Below are 25,177 nucleotides of genomic sequence, written 5' to 3'. Positions count from 1 at the left end.
TTTCCAATTATTTAGATGTACGTTTTGTGAAAAGATGTGAGGAAATAATGTTGTTTAATACATTTGTAGGTTGTATACAATGGGCGATATCTGAGTTCTAAGTCTATATCAAAAGCAACCTCACCAAGCAATAACTATATCCAGGTTAGAAAGAGGAGAGAACGGTCAAGTGTACAGGTTTGTTGTGTCTATATATATAGATGCAAATGGTAGAAAGAAATAAGTTATATAATACACATATGAATAAAAGGAGGTTTAAGTAATTCACCAGTGAGGCAACAACCCAATAAAAAAGACATCTAGAGGGCAAAATACAGTCCTAGAAACATATATATGTGCTTTAACAGTACGTAAAGCTCCAAATCCCAAATCTATTAACTCGCTGGTGAACAAAACATACATGAGACAAAACATATAAAAACACATGTATCCAAGGAGAAGTTGTTCCATTTAAAGTTTACTGAAAATATTATACAATGAGTAGAGCTTCCGTGTGGCGACAGATAAAGCATCAACATGATCTTATCTGTATTCACAATAACACGATTATTAATTGGTGTAATAAAAAAGGTTTTGCACTTTCAAAATTATCATTTGACCTATTGATATTATGCAAAACATAGCCTCTTTACTAATAAGAGTAATGCATAAGTCACACGACTCGTGTGTGATATTTCTACAAACGATGTCATGTAAAATATTATTATTTTTCGTTTTTGATTTAATTGTTAACCTGTTTTTAGCCGGGAAGGAAGTTACAGCTTACAGTTCAAGTTACAGAGCAAATACGTTCTTGTTACTATAAAGTAAGATATATATATCTAAAAAAAGAGATGTGGTATGATAGCTAATGAGACAGATGTCCACTTAAGGACAAAGATGTGAATAACTACAGACCATCTTACGGCCTTCAATAATGAAAAGAAACGCAAAAGTAAAAAGCGGATTTCTATATGGGAAACAGTTCCAATGAGAAAAACTAACGGCATAACTTTTACTAAAACAATACACGAAAAATAACTATTTCAGACACCAACCAACGACAACCACGGGATTACAGGCACATGACTTGGGACAGGCATATTAGGAATGTTAAGGGGGGAATGTTACGTTTGTGAGCGCTTAATCCTGAGGCTCCCCTACACTAAGACAGTTTGACTCATGGGAGATGAATTGACTCATGCGAGATAACTTTGACTCATGCGAGATGATTTAACTCGTGCGAGATGATTTTACTAATGCGATAGGTTCTAAACACGAAAACGATTTACATCTCTAAGAATAGTTTTAGTAGAATATGTTTAGTTTGTCTCCTTCACCAAGCCATGCCAGCTTCAATGCATGATACTTCCTAACGTAACGGGGTTGCTGCAAGTAAGAGACGGGATCATAAGTTATAATCAGCTTCATGTAGCACCAATAATAAAAATAAGAAACTAGAGACGGACATGTTGATAACTTAGTACATTACGCCCCGACTCACTAAGTATACATGTAGAATGCTCGTTGCCTTTGTTATTTTCCGTCCGTATACGTTAATCCCCGACTCACTGAGTATACATGTAGAATGATCGTTGCCTTTGTTATTTTCCGTCAGTATACATTAATCCCCAACTCACTAAGTATATATACATGTAGAATGATCGTTGCCTTCGTTTTTTTCCGTCAGTATATATTAATTCCCGACTCACTAAGTATACATGTAGAATGATTGTTGCCTTTTGTTATTTTCCGCCTGTACGCCTTGATATTTTCTGGTTCTTTATTTGGGAATTCTTTTTTGTATACAAACAGAAGTATTTATTGTAAAAACAAGGACTTAACAAGGAAATGTGCTTGAAATTCTGTGCTATAAAGTAATGTATATACAATTGTAAATGTAGGTTTTTTCCAGAGGAACAGTTGTACAGCAAGGGATATTCAAAATGCATCGGTTATCAAGGAAACAAACTATACGTGTTACTCATGAAATGACTCCATCATTTAAAATACTCGTTTACTATGTGAGACGATATGGAGAGGTTGTTGCTGATGCCGTAACATTTTCAATAAAAGAAATCTTCAGGAATAAAGTAAGTGTTTTCAAATGAAAGCAGAACACTAAGGCCATCATGTTTTAAACGTTATTATATTTTAACTGAGTGTAAATTCTTATATCGGTTGTAGTATGCATAGCAGTCTGACGACGCATGCGTACTCACTTTTTTTCTCTTTTACCTTGATTTGTTTCTTCTTATTTTTTTTATTTACGATATCTTACTGTCAGTTACCTACTATTGCCTGGTAAATTATGCGGGTTTTGTGTCTCTTGAATGATGATCTACGTTAAAGATATTCATCGGTTTACCAATTAGCATGATAACAAGTAATTGCCATATATGATTAGTTATAACAGATACTATATAAGATATTGAGAGCAGACACTGAACTTCTAAACCACTTTATGCATGTATCATTATTACCAGCTTATGCATTCTAGTATTTCTCCTAATAGAGAAAAAAATATATAATCTAAGACGTTTGTTTTTGTAATTTCCAACTGATTATATAAAAATACAAAAAATATAAACGATGTATACGAAGAGAATATATTAAATTCAATAAGATATTTCTTACATATAACTTTGCCATTAATTTATCGATGTAGGTGACCATGAAATTTGATAAGAAAGTTGTTGAGCCAGGTAATCCAGTGATATTAGAAGTCAAAGCTGACCCAGGGTCACTGGTTAATATCTTAGCTGTCGACAAAAGTGTATTGTTACTTGGGAGTGCAAATGATATCACAGCCAACAATGTAAGTGAAATATTTGAACGTCTATCACAACTAACATTCCTCGTACTTTTAGAGGAAGCTACTCAATCAATTTTTGTGTGCTTACTAATCTGTAAAGTGGTGTCTAACTAACATGCATCAATCTGGCTTTCAAATTTTCGGCTTTGGGCATTCCTGATGAAGGTAAATCCAGAAAAGTGCTTCGGATGCATAAAACTGATAGTGTTATTTTCATTGTTAAACAAACTGATTCAATTAGTACAATAAGTCATTCAAATGAACAAAACATGAGTCCAACATACGGTTTTAAGGTACTAGTGCCCGCCTTAAACTTGCAATGACGGGTGAGAGTTTATTTTTATTTTATTTCTTTTTTTTACTCCGTGTTGAAGAGCTCACTATGACTTTGAGAAGAAGATCAGCAATAAAAGCGCTGTTCCTTTGCTTTATGTGTCTTTTGCTCTGAATATACTGATTTTGTGTCAAGGATGGATACCCAATATCCTTTCTTTTCTATTAAAATAATAAACAATTATATGTATAACCTGTCAAGTCTAAAATTGCTTCGAGTCCAGGAAACTTCGGAATTAATTCAAAAGAGACTATAATTATAGATCTGCCTTCAACACCATTTGCCTGTAAGAAACCGACCATTCATCTAATACAGGTGGGCGTTGGTATTTTCTCAGGAAACACAACGTTTTAAACTTACAAAAAAACTATTGTTTTCAATAACATATATAAACAAATAATTTTTTTTTCTAGAAACTTAGAATCAAACACTTCATTTTGACAAAATCCTACCCCTTCTTTTCTCCTTCCAAAGATTAGTGGTCGGTGCGTAATAATTACACTTCCCAGCTCAAGTTGTCCTAGTGGTCTTTTGTAATGCACATAATGCAATTTTCCGGTTAGTGTGTCAACAATATAACCAATTCAGCTATCCAAAGCAATGTAATAGTATTCATTGGCTAGACAAATGTGCGTGTCCTGCAAATAAAAACGACAACAGAGGTGTACATTTGGAGGTTAGAGATGATATTAGAATACATGTAGCTCTTATTTTCATTTTTAATTTCATTTTCTAACTTTGATTTATTATCATATTCTGTAATTTTGCAGGTACTAAAAGAGTTACAGAGGTTTAAAAATACAAGATTGCCCCTTCTTAAGGAGGACTGGGATTCAATAGTTTCAGTCGTGGACAGCGGAGTTGATTCAAACACCGTGTTCTCTGTATGTTATTAGTTTAATTTCAAACTTGGTGCATTTATACCTTTTACATGATACTAATGGTCGAAAAAAATTTACAAATTCAAAAGTAGTGAAGTTATAGAAGTTTATATGCACAATCCCTGTCTTCAAATTGTTACTTACAAACTCTATGATTTTAGTTTCACTATTGCCAACGTAACCATCATTGAGTAGAAACCTATCATCAAATGCTATGGCGATGATTTCAGTTTATAAAGTATACTAGTTAATAGGGCATATTCTGATGATGGCAATTTCAGTAGCACACTTGCTCAAAAAAGCTATTAGTAAGAGCAATAAGATATATCAATAATCATATTCTTGAAAATCGGTAAAATACCTTTGTATTTTACGTGACATTTACAAGATTTATTCTGGTTGGTATGATACAGTAACTCCAATCATCATTATATAATTTAGCACATGAATGGGGAAAAGTGAGAGTAGGTTTCGCCTTCCTTTTTTTAGTCTTGAATGGGCGTCAAAGGAGAAGTGAGAGTAGATTTCACTTTCCTTTTTTTAATCTTGAATGGGCGTTAAAGGAGAAGAGAGAGTATGAGGTTTAACCTTCCTTTTTAAATCTTGAATGGGCGTTAAATGAGAATTGAGAGTAGGTTTCACCTTCCTTTTTTTTTTATCTTGAATGGGCGTTAAAAGAGAAGAGAGAGTAGGTTTCACCTTCCATTTTTTTAATATTGAATGGGCGTTAAAGGAGAATTGAGAGTAGGTTTAACCTTCCTTTTTTAATCTTGAATGGGCGTTAAAGGAGAAGAGAGAGTAGTAGGTTTAACCTTCCTTTTTTAATCTTGAATGGGCGTTAAAGGAGAAGAGAGAGTAGGTTTCACCTTCCATTTTTTTAATATTGAATGGCCGTTAAAGGAGAATTGAGAGTAGGTTTCACCTTTCTTTTTTTATCTTGAATGGGCGTTAAAGGAGAATTGAGAGTAGGTTTCACCTTCCTTTTTTTAATCTTGAATGGGCGTTAAAGGAGAAGTGAGAGTAGGTTTAACCTTCCTTTTTTTAATCTTGAATGGGCGTTAAAGGAGAAGAGAGAGTAGGTTTCACCTTCCATTTTTTTAATATTGAATGGGCGTTAAAGGAGAAGTGAGAGTAGGTTTAACCTTCCTTTTTTTAATCTTGAATGGGCGTTAAAGGAGAAGAGAGAGTAGGTTTGACCTTCCTTTTTTTAATCTTGAATGGGCGTTAAAGGAGATGAGAGAGTAGGTTTCACCTTCCTTTTTTTAATCTTGAATGGGTGTTAAAGGAGAAGAGAGAGTAGGTTTCACCTTCCTTTTTTTAATCTTGAATGGGCGTTAAAGGAGAAGAGAGAGTAGGTTTAACCTTCCTTTTTTTAATCTTGAATGGGCGTTAAAGGAGAAGAGAGAGTAGGTTTCACCTTCCTTTTTTAATCTTGAATGGGCGTTAAAGGAGAAGTGGGAGTAGGTTTAACCTTCCCTTTTTATCTTGAATGGGCGTTAAAAGAGAGGTGAGAGTAGGTTTCACCTTCCTTTTTTTTAATCTTAAGTGGGCGTTAAAGGAGAGGTGAGAGTAGGTTTAACCTTCCTTTTTTAATCTTGAATGGGCGTTAAAGGAGAAGAGAGAGTAGGTTTCACCTTCCTTTTTTTATCTTGAATGGGCGTTAAAGGAGAAGAGAGAGTAGGTTTCACCTTCCTTTTTTTATCTTGAATGGGCGTTAAAGGAGAAGTGGGAGTAGGTTTCACCTTCCCTTTTTATCTTGAATGGGCGTTAAAGGAGAATTGAGAGTAGGTTTCACCTTCCCTTTTTATCTTGAATGGGCGTTAAAGGAGAAGAGAGAGTAGGTTTCACCTTCCTTTTTTTAATCTTGAATGGGCGTTAAAGGAGAAGTGAGAGTAGGTTTAACCTTCCTTTTTTAATCTTGAATGGGCGTTAAAGGAGAAGTGGGAGTAGGTTTCACCTTCCCTTTTTATCTTGAATGGGCGTTAAAGGAGAAGAGAGAGTAGGTTTCACCTTCCTTTTTTTATCTTGAATGGGCGTTAAAGGAGAAGAGAGAGTAGGTTTCACCTTCCTTTTTCAGCTCACCTGGCCTGAAGGGCCAAGTGAGCTTTTCTCATCACTTGGCGTCCGTCGTCCGTCGTCCGGCGTCGTCCGGCGTCGTCCGTCGTCGGCGTTAACTTTTTACATTTTGAACTTTTTCTAGAGAACCACTGAATGGAATGAAACCAAACATGGCATGAATGTTCCTTATGAAGTGCTGACCAAGTGTTGTTACTTTGAAGCCGATCCATAATCCAAGATGGCTGCCAGCGGGGGACTTAGTTTAACATGGGACCCTATGGGAAATACATACAAATGTCTTCTTTTAGAGAACCACTGAATGGAATAAAAGCAAACATGGCATGAATGTTCCTTATGAGGTGCTGACCAAGTGTTGTTACTATGAAGCTGATCCATAATCCAAGATGGCCACCAGCAGGGGACTTAGTTTAACATAGGACCCTATGGGAAATGCATACAAATGTCTTCTTTTAGAGAACCACTGAATGGAATGAAACCAAACATGGCATGAATGTTTCTTATGAGGTGCTGACCGAGTGTTGTTACTTTGAAGCCAATCCATAATCAAAGATGGCTGCCAGCGGGGGACTTAGTTTAACATAGGACCCTATGGGAAATACATACAAATGTCTTCTTTTAGAAAACCACTGAATGAAATGAAACCAAACATGGTATGAATGTTCCTTATGAGGTGCTGACCGAGTGTTGTTACTTTGAAGCCGATCCATAATCCAAGATTGCCGCCAGCGGGGGATTTAGTTTAACATGGGACCCTATGGGAAATACATACAAATGTCTTCTTTTAGAGAACCACTGAATGGAATAAAAGCAAACATGGCATGAATGTTCCTTATGAGGTGCTGACCAAGTGTTGTTACTATGAAGCTGATCCATAATCCAAGATGGCCACCAGCAGGGGACTTAGTTTAACATTGGACCCTATGGGAAATACATACAAATGTCTTCTTTTAGAGAACCACTGAATGGAATGAAACCAAACATGGCATGAATGTTTCTTATGAGGTGCTGACCGAGTGTTGTTACTTTGAAGCCGATCCATCATCCAAGATGGCCGCCTGCAGGGGACTTAGTTTAACATGGGACCCTATGAGAAATACATACAAATGTCTTCTTTTAGAGAACCACTGAATGGAATGAAACCAAACATGGCATGAATGTTCTTTATGAGGTGCTGACCGAGTGTTGTTACTTTGAAACCGATCCATAATCCAAGATGGCCGCCAGCGGGGGACTTAGTTTAACATGGGACCTATGGGAAATACATACAAACGTCTTCTTTTAGAGAACCACTGAATGGAATGAAACCAAACATGGCAAGAATGTTCCATATGAGGTGTTGATCAAGTGTTGTTACTTTGAAGCTGATCCATCATCCAAGATGGCAGCCAGCGGGAGACTTAGTTTAACATAGGACCCTATGGGAAATACATACAAATGTTTTCTTTTAGAGAACCACTGAATGCAATGAAACCAAACATGGCATGAATGTTCCTTATGAGGTGCTTTCCAATTGTTGTTACTATGAAGCCGATCCATAATCTAAGATGGCCGCCAGCGGAGGACTTAGTTCAACATAGGACCCTATGAGAAATACGTACAAGTGTTTTCTTTTAGAGAACCATTGAATGGAATGAAACCAAACATGGCATGCATGTTCCTTTTGAGGTGCTGACCAAGTGTTGTTACTTTGAAGCTGATCCTTCATCCATGATGGCTGCCAGATGTGGACAATGTTTAACAAAGGACCCTATGGACAATACATACAAATGTCTTCTTTTAGAGAACCACATACTGAATGGATTGAAACCAAACATGGCATGAATGTTCCTTATGAGGTGCTGACTAAGTTTTGTTACTTTGAAGCTGATCCCTCATCCATGATGGCCGCCAATGGGGGGACTTCCTTTAACATAAGACCCTATGGGAAATACATACAAATGCTTCTTCTAGAGGTGCACTGAATGGAATGAAACCAAAACATGGCATAAATGTTTTTTATGAGGTGCTGATTAAGTGTTGCTACTTTGTTGCCGATTTACTGTTCAAGATGGCCACCAGGATTTTTTATTAAATTACAGGACCAATATTAAACCAAATTTGGCCTCACTCATTATTAGGGTATCTGTTATGATTTTAATCTATTTTTACATGATTTCCAAAACCAAAGTAGAATCAGGTGAGCGACACAGGCTCTTGAGAGCCTCTAGTTTAATCTTGAATGGGCGTTAAAGGAGAAGAGAGAGTAGGTTTCACCTTCCTTTTTTTAATCTTGAATGGGCGTTAAAGGAGAAGAGAGAGTAGGTTTCACCTTCCTTTTTTTAATCTTGAATGGGCGTTAAAGGAGAAGAGAGAGTAGGTTTCACCTTCCTTTTTTTAATCTTGAATGGGCGTTAAAGGAGAAGTGAGAGTTAAGGCTTCACCTTCCTTTTCTTGATTTCGGGATTCATTGTTTATGTTTAGATATTGGTCCAAAACGTTCTGATTGCAATTTTTTACGTGTTTATTTTCATACGATAATTAAACAAATATTCCACAGGAGAATGCTTTTTGGAACATGTATCTACATTCTGAAAACTTATTTGAAGGGATATTTTCACGGTGGTGAATGTTTATCTTTGAAAACTGTTTTCTGAAGTCACGATGTAATTGCGGTATGTTAAAATTTAAGAAAAGCTTGCTTTCATGACGTTTCCGAACTTATGTTTTAGGTCAGTATTCTTGTGTCAATTAACAGAAAGTACATACACGTTCTCATTGTTAAAGGTGCTTTCTTTGAAATCCACGCTTAACTTGTTAAGGTTTATAGGAGCATATATGTAAGATATCTGAAGATTCCTTACTTTTTTTTTAAATCAACTAGATAAATTAGTTTTTATAAGTGAAATTCCTTTCAAACTCGTTGAACTGCATCTGAATATCACCGATACTTCCAGATATACTATCAATCAAAAATTTGTGAAATAGGTCTATAAATATGTAGAATGTACAAAATACCACACAGTTATTTTCCATTTTTCTATTTCAAGTTCAAATGTTAGAACTATACGTTAGGATAGGCTGTTTTCGGAATCTTCATCAATGCTCTTCAACTTCGTACTTTATTTTGGCCTTTTTAACTTGTGTGATTCGAGCGTCGCTGACGAAACGCGCGTCAGGCGTACAAAATTTTAGTCCTGGTATCTATGAGTTTAATCACACTGAAAGTATCAAAACTAATTAATAATAAATTGGTATATATGTACATGTTAAGCAGAACATTTAAACATACATTGTTTTTTGGAATGTTACAATTAATTAAACAAAACTGAGAGGTCATGATGTTAATTTGAATACCACACGACCATTAATGAATGAATGTAACACAATGCGTTTTTATTCTTGAAAGTATCTGCTTGAACAAAAATGTTGTTTTATGTCTTATAGAATAGCGGTGTATATGTTTCGACAGATTGTCTGTTGATTGGACGTAGAAGTAAGTTATAAATAACAGTTATTGAATTTATACAAATGACGACGTTTATACTAAAATGTTCGTAACCACAATTCCGTCCTCTGTTCCTCGAATGTGACATTACCGAATAAGGGTTACCACCGAATTTATAATGACACCTTTCTTATGTCAGGAACCTCGTAAGTGGTTGCCATGTCGTCTAATACATTTTAATGGTGTTTTGTTTTGTTTTGTACTTTTATTAATTAATTTATAATTTATTAATTTTTGTAATTTGGTGGTGATAAGTCTTTGTTTTATCATCTAAATCCTTTTAAGACTCCCGGGGAGGGGGAGCGTAGAACTTTATATTTCGATCGTAATAACACCTGTCTATTGTTAACGACCGTTTTGTTCTTTAAGACAGACGGACGGATACCATCAACATACTAATGTATACACAGGCCAGAGTGCAAAAAAATGCAAAAAAAAAACATTTTGCAAATAAAACATTTGACATAAAAGTTCATAATTAATATGAAATTATAATACATAATTAATAAGAAATTGCATCAACTAAAATCATATCAATTGAATAAATGACAAAGAATAGCAAAGGTGGGGAGAAAAATCTGCCCCACTAATAAGCATATATACATATCTTCTTCTAAAGATAAAATTAAGGGAGGTATGCGGGTGGGAATTTTTCACAAATTGTTTGATAATAATTACAAGTTAACAAGTCAAAAGCTGATGATAAAAGAAATTGCCTACAGAGCACATACACGTGAACCCGTGCTGACACCACAAGATCATTGACCAATAAGAAAGATGTAATCCAATCACTGGTCATTAGTGAAATTTCTCTACACGTGAAAACATGTTATATAATTTCAACAATTTATCGTTTAATTAAGTATGACACATCTGACCCATTGTCCAGTACAGAGACATCATAATATTTACAGTATAAATAGCTCCCTCTTATTTTAAGTCTGAGTAATAAAGAATACAGAATTAATCTTCCCTGCTGTCTTAAATTATTTTATTCAGCTTTTCGTTTAGCAAATGAAATTGGTTATCTTCTTGTCTCTGTTTTTTTGTGTCATTGGTTTTTCTCTGTCATTGATGTACTATACTTCAAATTCCCTTTTATTCATACAAAAAGGAAATTTATTATGTTTCATTCTATCGCAACCGATTTGGGAGAATCCTTTTATAAACCGTATGATTTTCGACCTGTCAAACGAAAGGTTTGAAGCTATATTGTTGCTTTATTAATACTTCAGTTGTATAAATGTTGACATTTTGACGGTACAAAACATCTTCAAATAGAACAGATTGACTTTGTTAAATAAAAAAAAGACTATTGAGAAAACTTATACGATGGCTCCCAATTTCTTTAAATGCGCTAAAATTACAATAGACATAGAAATAATATAACAGCAACACTAATAGATTAATAACAGCTTTACAAATTGAAATTTATATCCTAGTAACCGTAACTGACAACATATGTAAGACAATTAGGAATAGTTTATAGACAACATATGTAAGACAGTTAGAAATAGTTTATAGACAACATATGTAAGACAGTTAGAAATAGTTTATAGACAACATATGTAAGACAGTTAGAAATAGTTTATAGACAACATATGTAAGACAGTTAGAAATAGTTTATAGACAACATATGTAAGACAGTCAGAAATAGTTTATAGACAACATATGTAAGACAGTTAGAAATAGTTTATAGTTCAGGAACTGGTATATTTTCCGTTAATTGTAACGAACTGATTGAAAAAATATATTTGAGTATAATTTCCATCACGTTCAGGATCAATTTCAAATAGTTGTTTCAGTGAGAATGATATTATCCATACGCTATAACCCATTTTTATAATAAAACAAAATATAATAAAAAGAGAATGAAATGATGGAGGGATGTGGTATAATTGCCAATAAGAAAACTTTCCACCAAAGAATAAATGACGAAGATGTAAGCAACTATAGATCATCGTACAGTGCTTGTTTTGATTAAGCTGCAAATATTCTGTACAAAGATGAAAACATGCTTTCATGTATATTCTTGCATTATTTTTCATTAAAATTGATCATACAGATTATTGCGTTAAATATTTATGTCAAAGGAGTCTTTTCAGTGTGCAAAGATATAAGTTTTTCTACTGTTTTTTTTTCTAATGTTGGTCAATTGATTGTAGAATCAGCGATATCATCGGCACATCAGAGATCTAGTGCTTTAAGGATTGCCAGTAGTGGAAGTCAATTACGCTCGTCGTTTCCTCAAGCTAGGTCTAGAGTCGGTGCTGCTGGTCCCACGGGGGTTAGTACTCCCCTTGCATCTCCTACACGTACAAGAACAAGATTTCCAGAAACCTGGTTATGGTTAAATACGACCACAAAGTAAGTATAAGCGCTTGAATTGAATGGTGTCTTATATTGAGTGTTTGTGCGTGTTATATTGAACGGTACTATAGTACATTTAGTGTGTATGTTAGTGTATCTTAGCTAATGTTTGGTAAAACATAGATGGCCATTGTTGTTTGAAACTTAAAATATTTGTTTTCTGAACACTGTAAACCTTGTAATATCACTTCACGGCCGCCATGCAATATATCGAGACAACACATGATCATGAAAGGATAAATAACGGTTGTCAAGTATTGCGATCAGATCGTGAAAGATATCGTATCAAGTTTTGTAGTCTGTGGAAAAATCGTTGTATTATTGAAAGGCAGAACAAATCAGAAAAAAATGTCTGTCGAAAATAAACTAGTATTCTGGTCGCGTTCAAGTAAATTATGCCACATTTAAACTTTTCTGGAAAAGTAGCCGATATTATAAGAACAAGTAAAGATATAAATATGTTTCAACCATAATCATTAATTTTGGTGACAAATCGAGCAGTGGGTGAAATCAGAAAAAATAGTTTTCTTTTGCCAATTGATATACTTTTAATGGGATTAAGCTGAAATTTTTTGAAAAAGCTGCACAAGATTTTACTAAAAGTAGCAAATTAGGCGCATAAATTGGTATTTATCTGCAAGACTATTCATTTAAATGGGGAAAAAATGATTTTATCTTATGGTGAAAACATTTTAAACTATGTCATGCCAGAAGAGAGAACTCAAATAATTTATTTTCCCTAAGGAATGTACAGTCAATTTACCTACTGTGGATTCATGATTATTCGTAAGGTATCGTTTTTTGTGGATTTCATGGGTATAGATCAATCACGAATTTAAATGTTAAACGAAGTATACATTTTTCATAGGCTTGTATGAAACTTTCGCAAAACTACGAGATTAATTACAATTTTTCTTCAATTCACGAAATAGTTCCTCATAAAAATAAATGAATCCACAGTATTTTGTTATATAGCAAGAAAGCTAGTATGGTAACATTCAGGTATATGGCAGTTGTTTTCCATCATTTTGATGTGATTGACATGAGCTTTTGATTTTGCCATTCAATAAGGGACATTCCGTTTTGAATTTTCCTTGCAGTTCGGTATTTTTTGTTATTTTACTTTTTTCTATTCTAATTTTCTTGACGTTCATTTTAAGATCTACCTTCTTGTATTATATTTTAAAAAATTCTATCGTTTAGTTGTCTTTATGTTCACACAAAAGTGTTTTAATGTATAACATTACACAATCAGGCAAATTGTCACAACCTTTACCTTGACTAAAAGCTCGACGACAAATAAATTTACTCATGAATTAAACTCATCATAGATAACAGGATTAACATTTTGCTTGCGTGTTTTGTCCTCAAAAGACTCATTAATGACGCGTGAGTCACAAAGAATTAAAAAGACCAAATAAAGAATAAGGTTGAAGAGCATTGAGGAACCAAAATTCCGAAAGGTTTTGCCAAATACAACTAAGGTAATCTATTTCTGGGGTAGAAGTGCTAACTACTGGGCTGGTGATAACCTCGGAGAGGAAACCTCCACCAGCAGTGGCATTTTATATTTATTATAAATTAATATAAACTACACTTTAGATATTTTCCTGTGTATAATCCATACAAAGTAATTTTGCACAAGCTATACCTTGACAAAAAGCTGGATGACCGATTCTTGTATTACATTTGATATAATCTACGCTTTGGCAAACTATGAACAAATTCGATCGTTTTTTATTAAGACCCCAAAACTACCTTTAACATTAGGGGCTTTTGAAATTATATTTATCAAAGTTATTGAGAAATCAATAGGAAATTCAATGAAACGCTTTGATCCTATCGCCATTAGAACAAGGATGCAAAGTTGGCTTTGCCAGTTGCATTGTTTTTCAACTTGGTTGGGTAATCGCAAGATTCACGAATAAAATATAGAATCAGATCTTATGATATCTAAACATTGTAGCCCTAGCATATCTCCAGCCAATCACACACACACAATGACAAAAATTAAGAGGAATAAGTCGTGTATTATAAAGGAAACAAAACGAAATGTGGTAGGATTGCCAATGAGACAACTATCCACCAGGGTCAAATGAAGTAAATGTAAGCAGCTATAAGCTTGTTTAAAACCAATAACAATCAATACATACAGTCAAATTCTCATACCAACTGCTTTGATAAATAATTTCGGAATGGTTGGAATGCTTTCAAGCGTTTGTGCAAAAATAAATATGCGGTATCTGATCTTTCAAGATATTTTTTTACGATCATAAAAAACGTAACATTATCTTATAGATTGCCTAAATCATATTGTCTCCCCCGGCTCATGCTCTTTAGCATTGTATTTGATTTGGCCTTCCAATTGTTTTGATTCATGAGTCACTGATTAGTTTTATGTAGAGGGATCCCGTGTCTGGTGTACCAAATTATAAGCCTGGTGTCGTTGATGATATTTTACAACCACTAGGTGGATGCCACTGATGGTACACGTTTTGCTGGTGCACGTTTCGTCTCCGTTGAAATCATCAGTGCCGAAATCAGCACTGTTATGTTCGTTCACTAAAATATCGTTGATATTAAATTAAGAAGATGTGGTATAATTGCCAATGAGACAACTCTTCACCAGAGACCAAATGACATAGAAGTCGATAACTATAGGTCACCGTAAGGCCTTCACAAATGTTCCTTTCTTGTAAATTTACTGTGGAATTATTCGAAACTCTAAGTTTTTCTTCTCCACAGCAATAGATGCACTTAGCTGTAATTTGTTCATTTTTTTTTAATTTTCTATTGTTATTGCTCTGCGATTTCGTATTTGAGCGTCACTGATAATTCTTATGTTGACAAAACGCGCGTCTGGCGTACAAAACTAGAACCTGGTATCTTTGTTGATTTTTCACGACCAAAAAAATCTAAATTATATTAATATTTCGCTTTTTTTGATGAGCTACTACAAAACTTTATTGATTAGAGATAAATAGTTAAGTCATTCATATTATGAAAAACAAATATGATGGTTTACATTTTGTTTGTCATTGAAATGTTGGGACGGAATTTTTAAACTTCGATCTTTTTCAGATACTTATCATAATGTTGAACCATTTTGACAGACATTATCTTTTCCAATATTTGATCTTATTATTCAAGAAATTGGAATAAATACTGACCTTACCTTGCAAGTGTCTTTTTGATCAAATTTTGTTCGCGATATACCTCGTCCTTGAACCTTCTTAACAATATTCTGATTTTTATGGTGTAGTGTGCTTATTTACAGAGTATTTACGAAAGTTGAAGCAATCTAACTGTTTTACTCGTCATTTTTATGATGAAGTACATTGTTTAATTACAAACCAAGAACAATTTACCAAATAAACGCACTTATTTATTTAGAAAAAAGTTCAAATGCAAATGCACGATAATTGTATACCCGATTGGCATATATTGTACTTGGAGATGATATAATTTGATTGAAATCATCTATTTCATATTTAATTGTATGACTTGACATTTCTTTCATTCAAAACAAACTTTTCTTTTAACATTTGATATAGTTGGGAAAACTATTAGTATTATTGAAATCATAACAAGTATATAGATATAGAATACATTTTTTTTTCACTTATTCAGTCGAAAGGGCGTTGCCTCCGTAACATCACTAGTTCCAGATACAATAACCCAATGGATAGCAACATCTTTTGCTGTAAATCCCCGAACTGGCTTGGGTGTAGCGGCTAATCCTGCCAAAGTAAGGACTTACAATTTCATTTCCGCGGAGTGAATATCACCTGGACATTCGCAATATGTTGAATGAGATTATAAACATCAGCACTAATATACAGTTGTAATGATTATATAATATACATTTTTTTGTACATACATGTAAACATAATAAATGAATTTGGTAATTGTCATTATTTGCGGGAATATACACATGTACCCCTTATTAAAATGCTGATTCCCGGGTGCTTATTTCGTACGGCATTGACGTTAATTGAATACTCGTTTATTGAATACATTTCATTGATTTTCACTTTTTATTCTGGACAAAATTTTATTAAGTACAAAATATAAAATATTGGAATTTCTTCATTTATGAGTACAAAAAAAAAGAGAAACACAATAGACAACTCAAGCCGACAAATTCACAAATAAAACATTATTGAAAAATAAAAAGCTATTTTACCTGGTTTTCCGGGTGAACATTTTTATTTTGTAAAATTCACAAAACAATGGTTTTTGTGCCTAAGGTTTATATATTTACTGACGAATTTGACAAAGATATTTGGACATTTTATTTGAAAATCCTCGTTTTTAGCATCTTACTATGCAGCAACGGATGGGGACTTAATGAGACCTTTTATGTTTTAGGCTATATGAAAAATATTCTTCAACTGCTTTAAAATTTCAAAGTTTTAACTTGCAACTAACGAAATATTTACATTAAGTATTTTATGCAAAAGTGATTTTCGATCATCGATAAATCTGTCTATGTGAAAACTTGTTAAATGCTTTATTAATGCAGTAGTGTATATTTGATATTAAAACATGAACAACTATATCGTGTACATATTAAAATAGCCAAAAAAGAAACTGAAATCGTACCACGTGACCTGAAAAGTTTTGCACACGGCACCTAGGCTGTCGTCCCTCCTCTGATAATGCATTATGATATATTTATCTCAGGAACATTATTATTTGTCTATAGACAAAGTGATAACCAGGATTATCGAAACAATTTATATTCTATTATATTATGTTTTAAATTATGATGCCATCACACAATAAGTCAAAATTTTCCTATTTTTAAAGAATTGAATGCATTTATATATTTCGTTATAGATCACAAATTTTCAAAGATTCTTCATGCGGTTTGAGCTTCCTTATTCAGCAATACGGGGAGAAATACTAATTCTACAGATTACAGTTTTTAATTACATGGAAGAAGATCTAGATGTAGGGTGATTTTTTTCAGATTTCGTTTTTGAAGTAAAGAATAATCTATGAAATGATTAGTGAGACATGTACTTAACTAAAAGAGTAATGTTTATTAAAATGTTTTTAGACTGAAAAACAGAAGTTTAAACATATCAAATAATTTTGAATATTATATATTTTAGGACGAAAATTAATACGATAAATTGATGGACTAAACTTCTAACATAATCTTGAAAATGGCAAATGGGAAGAAGCTCTTGAAATAAAATTGAAATCGGCATAAAGAAGTAACGAGAAAGTTTCTAATGAAAAAAATATGGTTACTATTTACAATTGAGTAATACGTAAATACAGTACTCCTTAGTTCGATTGTCGAAACCATTTTATTTTGTGAAAAAAAGTCAATGGCCACAGTGTAGTAAGTTGTAATTAAAAAGACCTTAAATGACTCATTGTACAATATACTACATAATAAAAGAAAATTAATTATGATGTAAAATATGACAAACTATAGTGATTGTAGAGGATGTTGATTTATTCTGTGCTGGAAATACGGTCTCGTACTACTGAGCATTCGTTTCATTTGGAATTGCTGAACCGTTTATGCCATTTAAAATACCGTTCGTACAATTTGTAACAACTGTTTGTTCGATTTTTTCAATATTTTTTTTTTCTTTAAAAAATCGTCTGCTCGATTAAAAAGATATCGTTAATCCAATTTAAATATCGTTTAAACGATTTCAAAATCCTTTCATACGATTTTTTTTTTAAAGTAACTGTTCTATTAAAAAACTATTTTTTACAATGAAACAAATCGTTTGTTCAATTTTTAAAAAAACGTTTGAAGAATTTGATAAACCGTTCGTACCATTTAAAGAAAAAATTGTTTGTATAATTCAAAAAGGAAAACTGGTTTTTGCTGTTTTTTGCGATTTACAAATCCGATTGTTGTAAAATGTAAGAACGTTGTGTCGTTTTTTTTTTAATCGAGTAAATTGTTTTTACGATGTTTTTTTTTTAAATGTCAGAAACAAGAAACAATTATCTTCTTTTATTTTCTACATAAGGAAATGCGTGTACCAAGTCAGGAATATGACAGTTGTTTTTCCATTCGTTTGATGCGTTTGAGCTTTTGATTTTGCCACTTGATAAGGGACTTTCCGTTTTGAATTTTCCTTGGAGTTCGGTATTTTTGTTATTTTACTTTTTATCTAAATTTTGCAAATTGTTTAAAAATCGTCACACTGTTTTTCAAATTGTTTCAAAATCGTTACAACGTTTTTCAAATTGCTTCTAACTTAATTATTTCAAAAATCGTTCAAACGGGGTATTTTATGGTGAAATCGATTTTTTAAGTTGTTCGACCGATTTGCAAAGTATCAAAAAATGTATCAATTTTTCTGCTCTTCAAAATTGACCAACACTCTGTCTTAGTCTCGTCATTGTCTGCCTTTTCAATATGATTTGAAATTATCTACAGCAATGAAAAACCGCCAAACATCAGTCATCAAAACCACTTTAAAGAAAACTAAAGATCGTGGATTTGTTTTTTCGACCATGTTGGCAGTCTTTTTATTTACTTACGGTATATATATATATGTATGTATATCTCATTTTATAAATTTTAGGTTCACGTGAGTCTCAACAAAAATGTCAACTTAACGTTTGTAGATGTGAAAGGTAAAGCAGTTGTTCCTAGGGGAAAGGCATGGACAAAGGTACAGCATATATAATGAATATAAAAAAGCAACACTAAAAATACGTCAAATAAACAGACGTAATCAGTTTTTCTGCTTAAAGCTGTGGTCACACCTTACCGGATAGCTCGAACGGACGCCGAACGGATGAAAAAAAAAACGTTTTCCGTTGACAAAACTTGTATCCGTTGGGTGTCCGTTGGTATACTGATCAAATCTAACGAACGGGTAACGAATGCCTAACGGACACTCACAGGATATGCAACGTACGAGAAACTGAAACGTACCGGACAGAACGGACGCCAAACGTACATCCAACGGACGAGTACCGCATAAAACGGACACCTAACGGAAGCGTACCGGATAAAACGGATGAACAAGATAAGCGGAAAATAAAAGCGATAATAATAATACATATCTTTCAGTACTAAGCAATGATCTTGCCCACCATCTCCTTTGTTTTCTCCTTCTTCTCCTTTCGACAACTAGTAGGTTTATATTTGCAACATTTAAGTTCAGTCGGACCTGAATAAGAGCTGCTTGATAGTGAAGACATGCCCTTACTCCAAGATCCATCACGAGTAATAGACGTTCATGACACTCAAGAAATCTGACATATCAATAATTGTCATTTCTGAGAGACGCGAAATTTTCAGTTGGCATTTATCCGTTTTACATTCGGTAGGTATCCGTTATCCTTCCGTTCATGTCCGTTTCCCATTCATTCATCATCCATTTTATCCGTTATACGGTAGAAGTCCGTTGGTGAATTTGTAATCCGGGCCTCTAACGGATGTATAACGGACAAGTAACGGATACAAAACGGAAACGAAACGGACGAGTACCGTACAAAACGGACGCCTACCGGACGTTCAACGGACACTTCATCCGTTGGACGTCCGTTCAAAGTTTTGAACATGCTCAAAATTTTCCACCGGACAGAACGGGCGTCGACGGATAAAACGGACGCTAAACGGACATGAAACGGATACGGACGGACGTCTAACAGATAAGAACGGACGTTTAACGGACATGAACGGATTGAAAAAAAGTTATCCTTTCGGCATCCGTTCGAGCTATCCGTTAAGGTGTGACCGAGGCTTAAGAAATATCCTAACATACGAGTGTTCGTCGAACAAGATTATAATTTACTACTTTCTGTGGATCCCCCAGTACCCCATTAAATAATGGAGACATGGAAGAGAATTTCAAAGACAATAAGAACAACTGAAAACAATTTGTCTTAGTCTTTACTTGGTTAAACAGTTAATCCAAATTTCGGGTTAAACATATTTTAAACTGATTTTATTTTTTCGTTTATCTTATAAAATTTTTATCAATTATTCACTTAGTACTTTTTTAAAATTAAAGTAACAATTGGGGAAAAGTTCGCATGTTTGACGCTATACAAACACAAATTTTATTTCAAGTATGCATGTAAATAATTTAAAGCAGAGACACATATTTCTGTTTAAAGTTACATGCTCTGAATTTCATACATTTGTGATAAACCAGCTTCAAATTATGGTCAATAAAATTGAGAATGGAAATAAATAGTTTTAGAATATAGCCATTTGAAGGTAAACTATCATTTAACATGATTAATTGCACAATGATATAAACGTATTTCCCTGACATTTACGTACCGTTAATATGAAAGGAATTCAAATTAAATGGCAAAATGAATTAATTCATAAATATGAATAAAAAATATACAACAAATAATATTTATAAGTGTATGAAACTATGAAAAAAAGACACGTTTTAAATTTGTATTATCAGATGGTTTTCATGCCAAAAGAGACAGTTAAGTCCGTGTATTTTCCAATCATTCCAACAAAAATAGGCCGAACCTTACTAGATGCGAATGTCAGATCTAAAGCTGCAGCTGACGCTGTGCAGAGGCCACTCTTAGTAAAGGTATATTAGGATATAGAAGTTGTCATACAAAATAAGAAGAGCTGCGTGTTGGTTTTGTCACTAAAATGGTATTTGAAGATAAAAAAGTACATAACATGTTCATAGTATAAAGTATCGATACATATACTTTAATGTCACCATTAAAAGTAACAAAGCCAGCGCAACATTACAGCATTACAGCATGACACCATACAGTTATAATGTTTTAATTATTTGCCTCACTGTTTTAATTTCCGTTAGCAAATTTTCACCGCTGTAACGTTTCAGGTTTTCCGTGCAAGGTTAAAATTAGACAACATGTGCATGTAAGCCATATTATTCACATGTGGAATGGTAGCTCATTCAAACTCATAAGTTGAAAAAAACTGACAAGGCCATGGCAAAAAAAGAAAAAGTAATAGTATTGCCAATCGTATTGCCATTTGATAAGGGACCTTCCGTTTTGAATTTTCCTTGGAGTTCGGTATTTTTGTTATTTTACTTTTTACTCGATTGGAAATATGAGACCAAGGAGGCAGATTTAAAAAATAAGATAAGATAAAAGATTGAGGACCTATTTTCCCTGTAATGATTATTTAAAAAGGATAATTTTCAAGTCGTAGAATGTTTACCTCTACCACAGTTTCATGTGTGTACAATATGTCATAATATGTTATTGGTCTTTTGGTGAACGTAAAGGACATAAGGAACAAATCTAAACATCTAAATAAAGTGGAACTACGTTCTGTCTTTCAGGGAACAAAATTTAATAAAAATCATTCAATCCTTCAATAGATAAGTGTTCAAACCTTGCAAAATTGTTGTATTTCAATACAATGTGTAGACGTAATTATTTTTTTGTCTTTTTGGATATTTCTGAATTTTAATTAAATTTCTTCGGTAAATGATAAAAATGCTGTAACATTCAAATTTATCAATTAATATATGTCACCCACTTCACAATCCTGAAGAAATAGGAGAAAGGGACAGATATCTTTAGATAACAGCTAACATATCATATGTTAAACACCTAATGTTCTATGTTTATATAGATATTGTGCAAAGTTTGCTGACCACATTCCTGACTCTTTTCTCTCGGCTTCCTTTCTCTTCTTTCTTCTGGATCCATTTCCTGGCTGTATTCCACTTGCCTCCTGTCAAGTATTCCAAATGAAAGAAATATTATGGAGTAATTAGTTTACATATCAGTCCGGTAGTAAAAGTAATCGGAGACATATTATTGTATCTGCACTGTGTAAAGATTTTGATATTTATATTTTGAAGCCAGAAGGTATCCGAGAGAACTATAATATACCTGTAGTTATTGACCTGCGTAGAAATAGGACGTTTTCAACAAATGTTCGCATAAGTTTACCACGATTTGTCATTCCGGATTCAGAGTTTATAAAGGTATCTGTCATAGGTAAGTCTATGCAAGCTTATACCTTTAATTCTATCAACTTCTGCAATAAACATATTTTGGGAGTATTGAACGAGCAAAAGAATGGTAAATACTAATACGAATTTTGACTCTTCCTTCGACAATCATAATTTTACTAAGAAAGATTTAACTCTAGGGGAGAAATAATGCTCGTGTTTACTATTAGTGCGTATTGTTCATTTAATTGGTAGACACTACTTATTATTGTCTTTATTCTATCGCTAATGAAAAGTGTCACTTAGTACAAATTAATTTCATATTCATTCCAAAGAAAACGTAAGGAAGGTAAGTAATGCTGTAAGTTATTATTAGTTACACATTGTGCTACTCAGCTAATACGATATATACTGGGTCAGTAAATTTCATATTTCCTTGACAAATAAGACGCATGCCACATGTGGAGCAGGAACTTCTAACACTATTTGTCTTTTCGTCATTTTGCATCTTTTTTGCAAATAAAACTTGACAAAGTATTCACACTCCGTATTACGAATATTAAACTGTTTCTTAAGTAGGAAAACATTAGTGAATCAAATTTCCAAACTTCAGAACTGTCCAAATATTATTTTGGAAATGTATGATTTTATAAAATTATCAAAAGCGATTACAAAATCGGAAGCAATCATCTAATACAATTTACAACGTTAAAAAAAAATTGACAAAATATGTTCTAAAATATATATACAATTCTTCTGTATGTTCTACGCATTAAGTGCAAGTTAGAATAATTTAAGAATTCTCTATTTAGGTGATTTGATAGGTACAACACTTGCCGGAGTAGAAGATTTGTTACGTATGTCTTATGGTTGTGGTGAACAGAACCTAGTTCGATTTGTACCAAATGTCTTTATATCTGTGTATTTGAAAATAACAAACAGGCTGACAAATGACATAAAAGACAAAGTTGACAGATACCTGTCTGCAGGTAAACTATGATTCAATGGCTAGCAGTAAAATGTTGTTCTTATTGCTCTATGATTGTATATGTAATTTTCCATTTGCGGCATTCAGTTAAGATTTAGCTCATTTCCATTACAGCAAAAGGTAAAGTGTCCTTACATGAAATAAAACAAAAATGTAATATCTGATAGGAATTAGAAACGTTTTTTTTTTATATTCTCCCTGCGTTGATGACCCATAAGAGGCCTTGGGCTGTTTTCTGCTCTTTCGTCGGTTTTTTTTTCTTTGACACATTCCCCGTTTCCTTCTCAATTCTATTCAATAATCTAAAATCTATTTGTAAACATCTGTTATAATAATACAGCTAGGTCTAAATAATTTTAAAGGAGAGTGATATAGTTGTGAATTCAAAATAATAAGATTTTGTTTTATTTTTAATAGGTTACCAAAGACAGCTATCATATTCTCGTTTTGATGGATCATTCAGTGCGTTTGGGAAACGTGACAGATATGGATCTACATGGTAATATATTTTTATCATGTTACATGTACTTGTTTATACGGCTATATTGTTAATCAAGTTACATAAATATTTCCTTAAAGCGGAAAAACACCAAGCTGGCAATAATGATTCTTAATTCGAAGATGAATAGACGCTAAAATAGAAAAAAGAGAGCATATAAATGGTTTTGGAGCATAGGAAGCGTAACGAAATAAAGTAAACTAAACAGTGCGTGTCAACATTGTTTAGGAGAGTTTCAAGCTGAATTTATAAACTATAACATTTCAAAACAAATATATATAATCAAAACATGATAAAAATATATTACCAAATCAAGGGCTTCTTGGCGAATGATACCATAAGAGACAAAAGTTAGGTCCTTACAAACAACGTTATACTGCCAAATATCAAAACGTATATGAACGGTTTGTTTTCAGGTTAACGGCTTTTGTTGTGAAATCATTTGCGCAAGCAGCAGATTTGACTTACATTGATCCGAACGTAATGCGGAAAGCTATTCAATTCCTGATCAATAAACAAGACAGAAAAAATGGCGAATATAAAGAAAAAGGGGTTGTCTTAAACAAAGGCATGCAGGTACGTAAAAGAGTTATAAAAATAAGAATTTTCAATGGGGATATCAAAGTATTGTTATATATTTTTATCAATATGAATATGAAATCATATTTTTATTATTGTAATTTTATTAACACTCCTTCGTTTAGCCGTTTTACACTAATTGATGAGTACATATAATGTTATGCCATATTCATTTAAGCTCAGAGTACGGTAGTCGTTTGCAAATGTATTCAACCACTTGTAATATCTCTACATCACACAGTTACTTTTGGCCTAGGACATCTACAGTACAAAATTACAAATTCAAGTACTAGTATTGTCTTCAATGCTGTTCAAAGCCATATATTACAGATTTGAATAAATCAAACATTGAAGAAATATAGAATAAATACAACAAAATGGACAGTAAATAAAAAATAAAAACACGCTTGCATTTTTAAAGGATAAACCTAGACTTATTTCTTAAATCTGAATACAATTTTACAGATATTTCGTAACACTGACTAGTATAGTGGATACATGTACTTCTAACGTAATCTGTTACACTCAAGCCAAAAAACAACATTTTGAAAAATAAAACCAGGTACGGAATAAACAATAAAGCTGTTGAGGCAGGTCTACCTCGAAAGTCCATTGGTTGTTTTACATACATATAACTGATTATCCTCCGCATAGATATCTACTAAAGCACAGGTATCAGCTGATGAATACCAATGATCCGATGCCGCACGACGCCATGGGTATCTGAATTTTGTAATTAGTTGAGAGTGATTCAGCTCATCGCTAATAATTTCCACATTGATAATAGAAATTTCCCAAAATTTCATAAAATTGACAATTTGTTCGTCTGATACACATTCAACCATCCTTTTCGCGCATAAAAAAGTATAACTTAAGTAACATGTTTATGTTTCCATTTCTTGTTTATATATGTCACCATGCATTTATTATGATATGTTTGCTACATGACCAGAAAACATTAAGCTCGTTGAAGCTGAAGCATGCACATTTTACTAGCAATTATCATATGAAGATGTGTCAATCTTTTCCATAGGGAGGCTCAGCATCAAGTGCTGCCAGTTTAACATCGTATGTTGTTATTGCTCTGCATGAGGCATTGATACGTAAGCAGATTCCAAATGATGTGAGTATAGGTAAACTACCACTTGCTTAAAATCAGTAGTTTTCTTTTTTAATTGTATCTTTGAGCGCCACTGGTTAATCTGGTATATACAGAACGAGAGTATGATGTAGGTAATTAATTTTGGTATCTTTGATA

The 25,177-nt window shown here is 33.3% G+C and overlaps 1 protein-coding gene and 1 long non-coding RNA gene across 3 annotated transcripts in view; one reads left to right on the top strand and one right to left on the bottom strand.

Annotated features, from left to right (window-relative positions):
• The window catches only part of LOC127737628 (CD109 antigen-like), a 61,179-nt gene that overhangs the window by 26,885 nt on the left and 9,117 nt on the right, over nucleotides 1-25,177 (top strand). For both annotated transcript variants that reach the window (XM_052248482.1, XM_052248483.1), the window contains 16 exons: nucleotides 70-177; nucleotides 744-806; nucleotides 1,884-2,072; nucleotides 2,648-2,797; nucleotides 3,899-4,012; nucleotides 9,512-9,560; nucleotides 11,738-11,939; nucleotides 15,573-15,690; nucleotides 16,785-16,898; nucleotides 18,509-18,598; nucleotides 20,360-20,497; nucleotides 21,761-21,899; nucleotides 22,666-22,842; nucleotides 23,259-23,340; nucleotides 23,757-23,916; nucleotides 24,953-25,042. In XM_052248482.1, coding sequence (XP_052104442.1) covers nucleotides 70-177; nucleotides 744-806; nucleotides 1,884-2,072; nucleotides 2,648-2,797; nucleotides 3,899-4,012; nucleotides 9,512-9,560; nucleotides 11,738-11,939; nucleotides 15,573-15,690; nucleotides 16,785-16,898; nucleotides 18,509-18,598; nucleotides 20,360-20,497; nucleotides 21,761-21,899; nucleotides 22,666-22,842; nucleotides 23,259-23,340; nucleotides 23,757-23,916; nucleotides 24,953-25,042 — 1,983 coding nt within the window. The remainder of the gene's footprint in view (nucleotides 1-69; nucleotides 178-743; nucleotides 807-1,883; nucleotides 2,073-2,647; nucleotides 2,798-3,898; nucleotides 4,013-9,511; nucleotides 9,561-11,737; nucleotides 11,940-15,572; nucleotides 15,691-16,784; nucleotides 16,899-18,508; nucleotides 18,599-20,359; nucleotides 20,498-21,760; nucleotides 21,900-22,665; nucleotides 22,843-23,258; nucleotides 23,341-23,756; nucleotides 23,917-24,952; nucleotides 25,043-25,177) is intronic.
• Nucleotides 5,561-8,479, bottom strand: LOC127737632 (uncharacterized). Its single transcript, XR_007999724.1, has 3 exons — nucleotides 8,342-8,479; nucleotides 5,858-5,912; nucleotides 5,561-5,589 (listed from the first exon to the last, which is right to left on the bottom strand). It is a non-coding gene; the product is annotated as an uncharacterized LOC127737632 (long non-coding RNA).

The sequence above is a fragment of the Mytilus californianus genome, unplaced genomic scaffold (genome assembly GCF_021869535.1).
Source record: "Mytilus californianus isolate M0D057914Y unplaced genomic scaffold, xbMytCali1.0.p SCAF_4, whole genome shotgun sequence".
NCBI classification, from domain to species: Eukaryota; Metazoa; Mollusca; class Bivalvia; order Mytilida; family Mytilidae; genus Mytilus; species Mytilus californianus.
The sequence above is the reverse complement of the archived record's forward strand: the minus strand, read 5'-3'. Positions and strand labels throughout refer to the sequence as shown.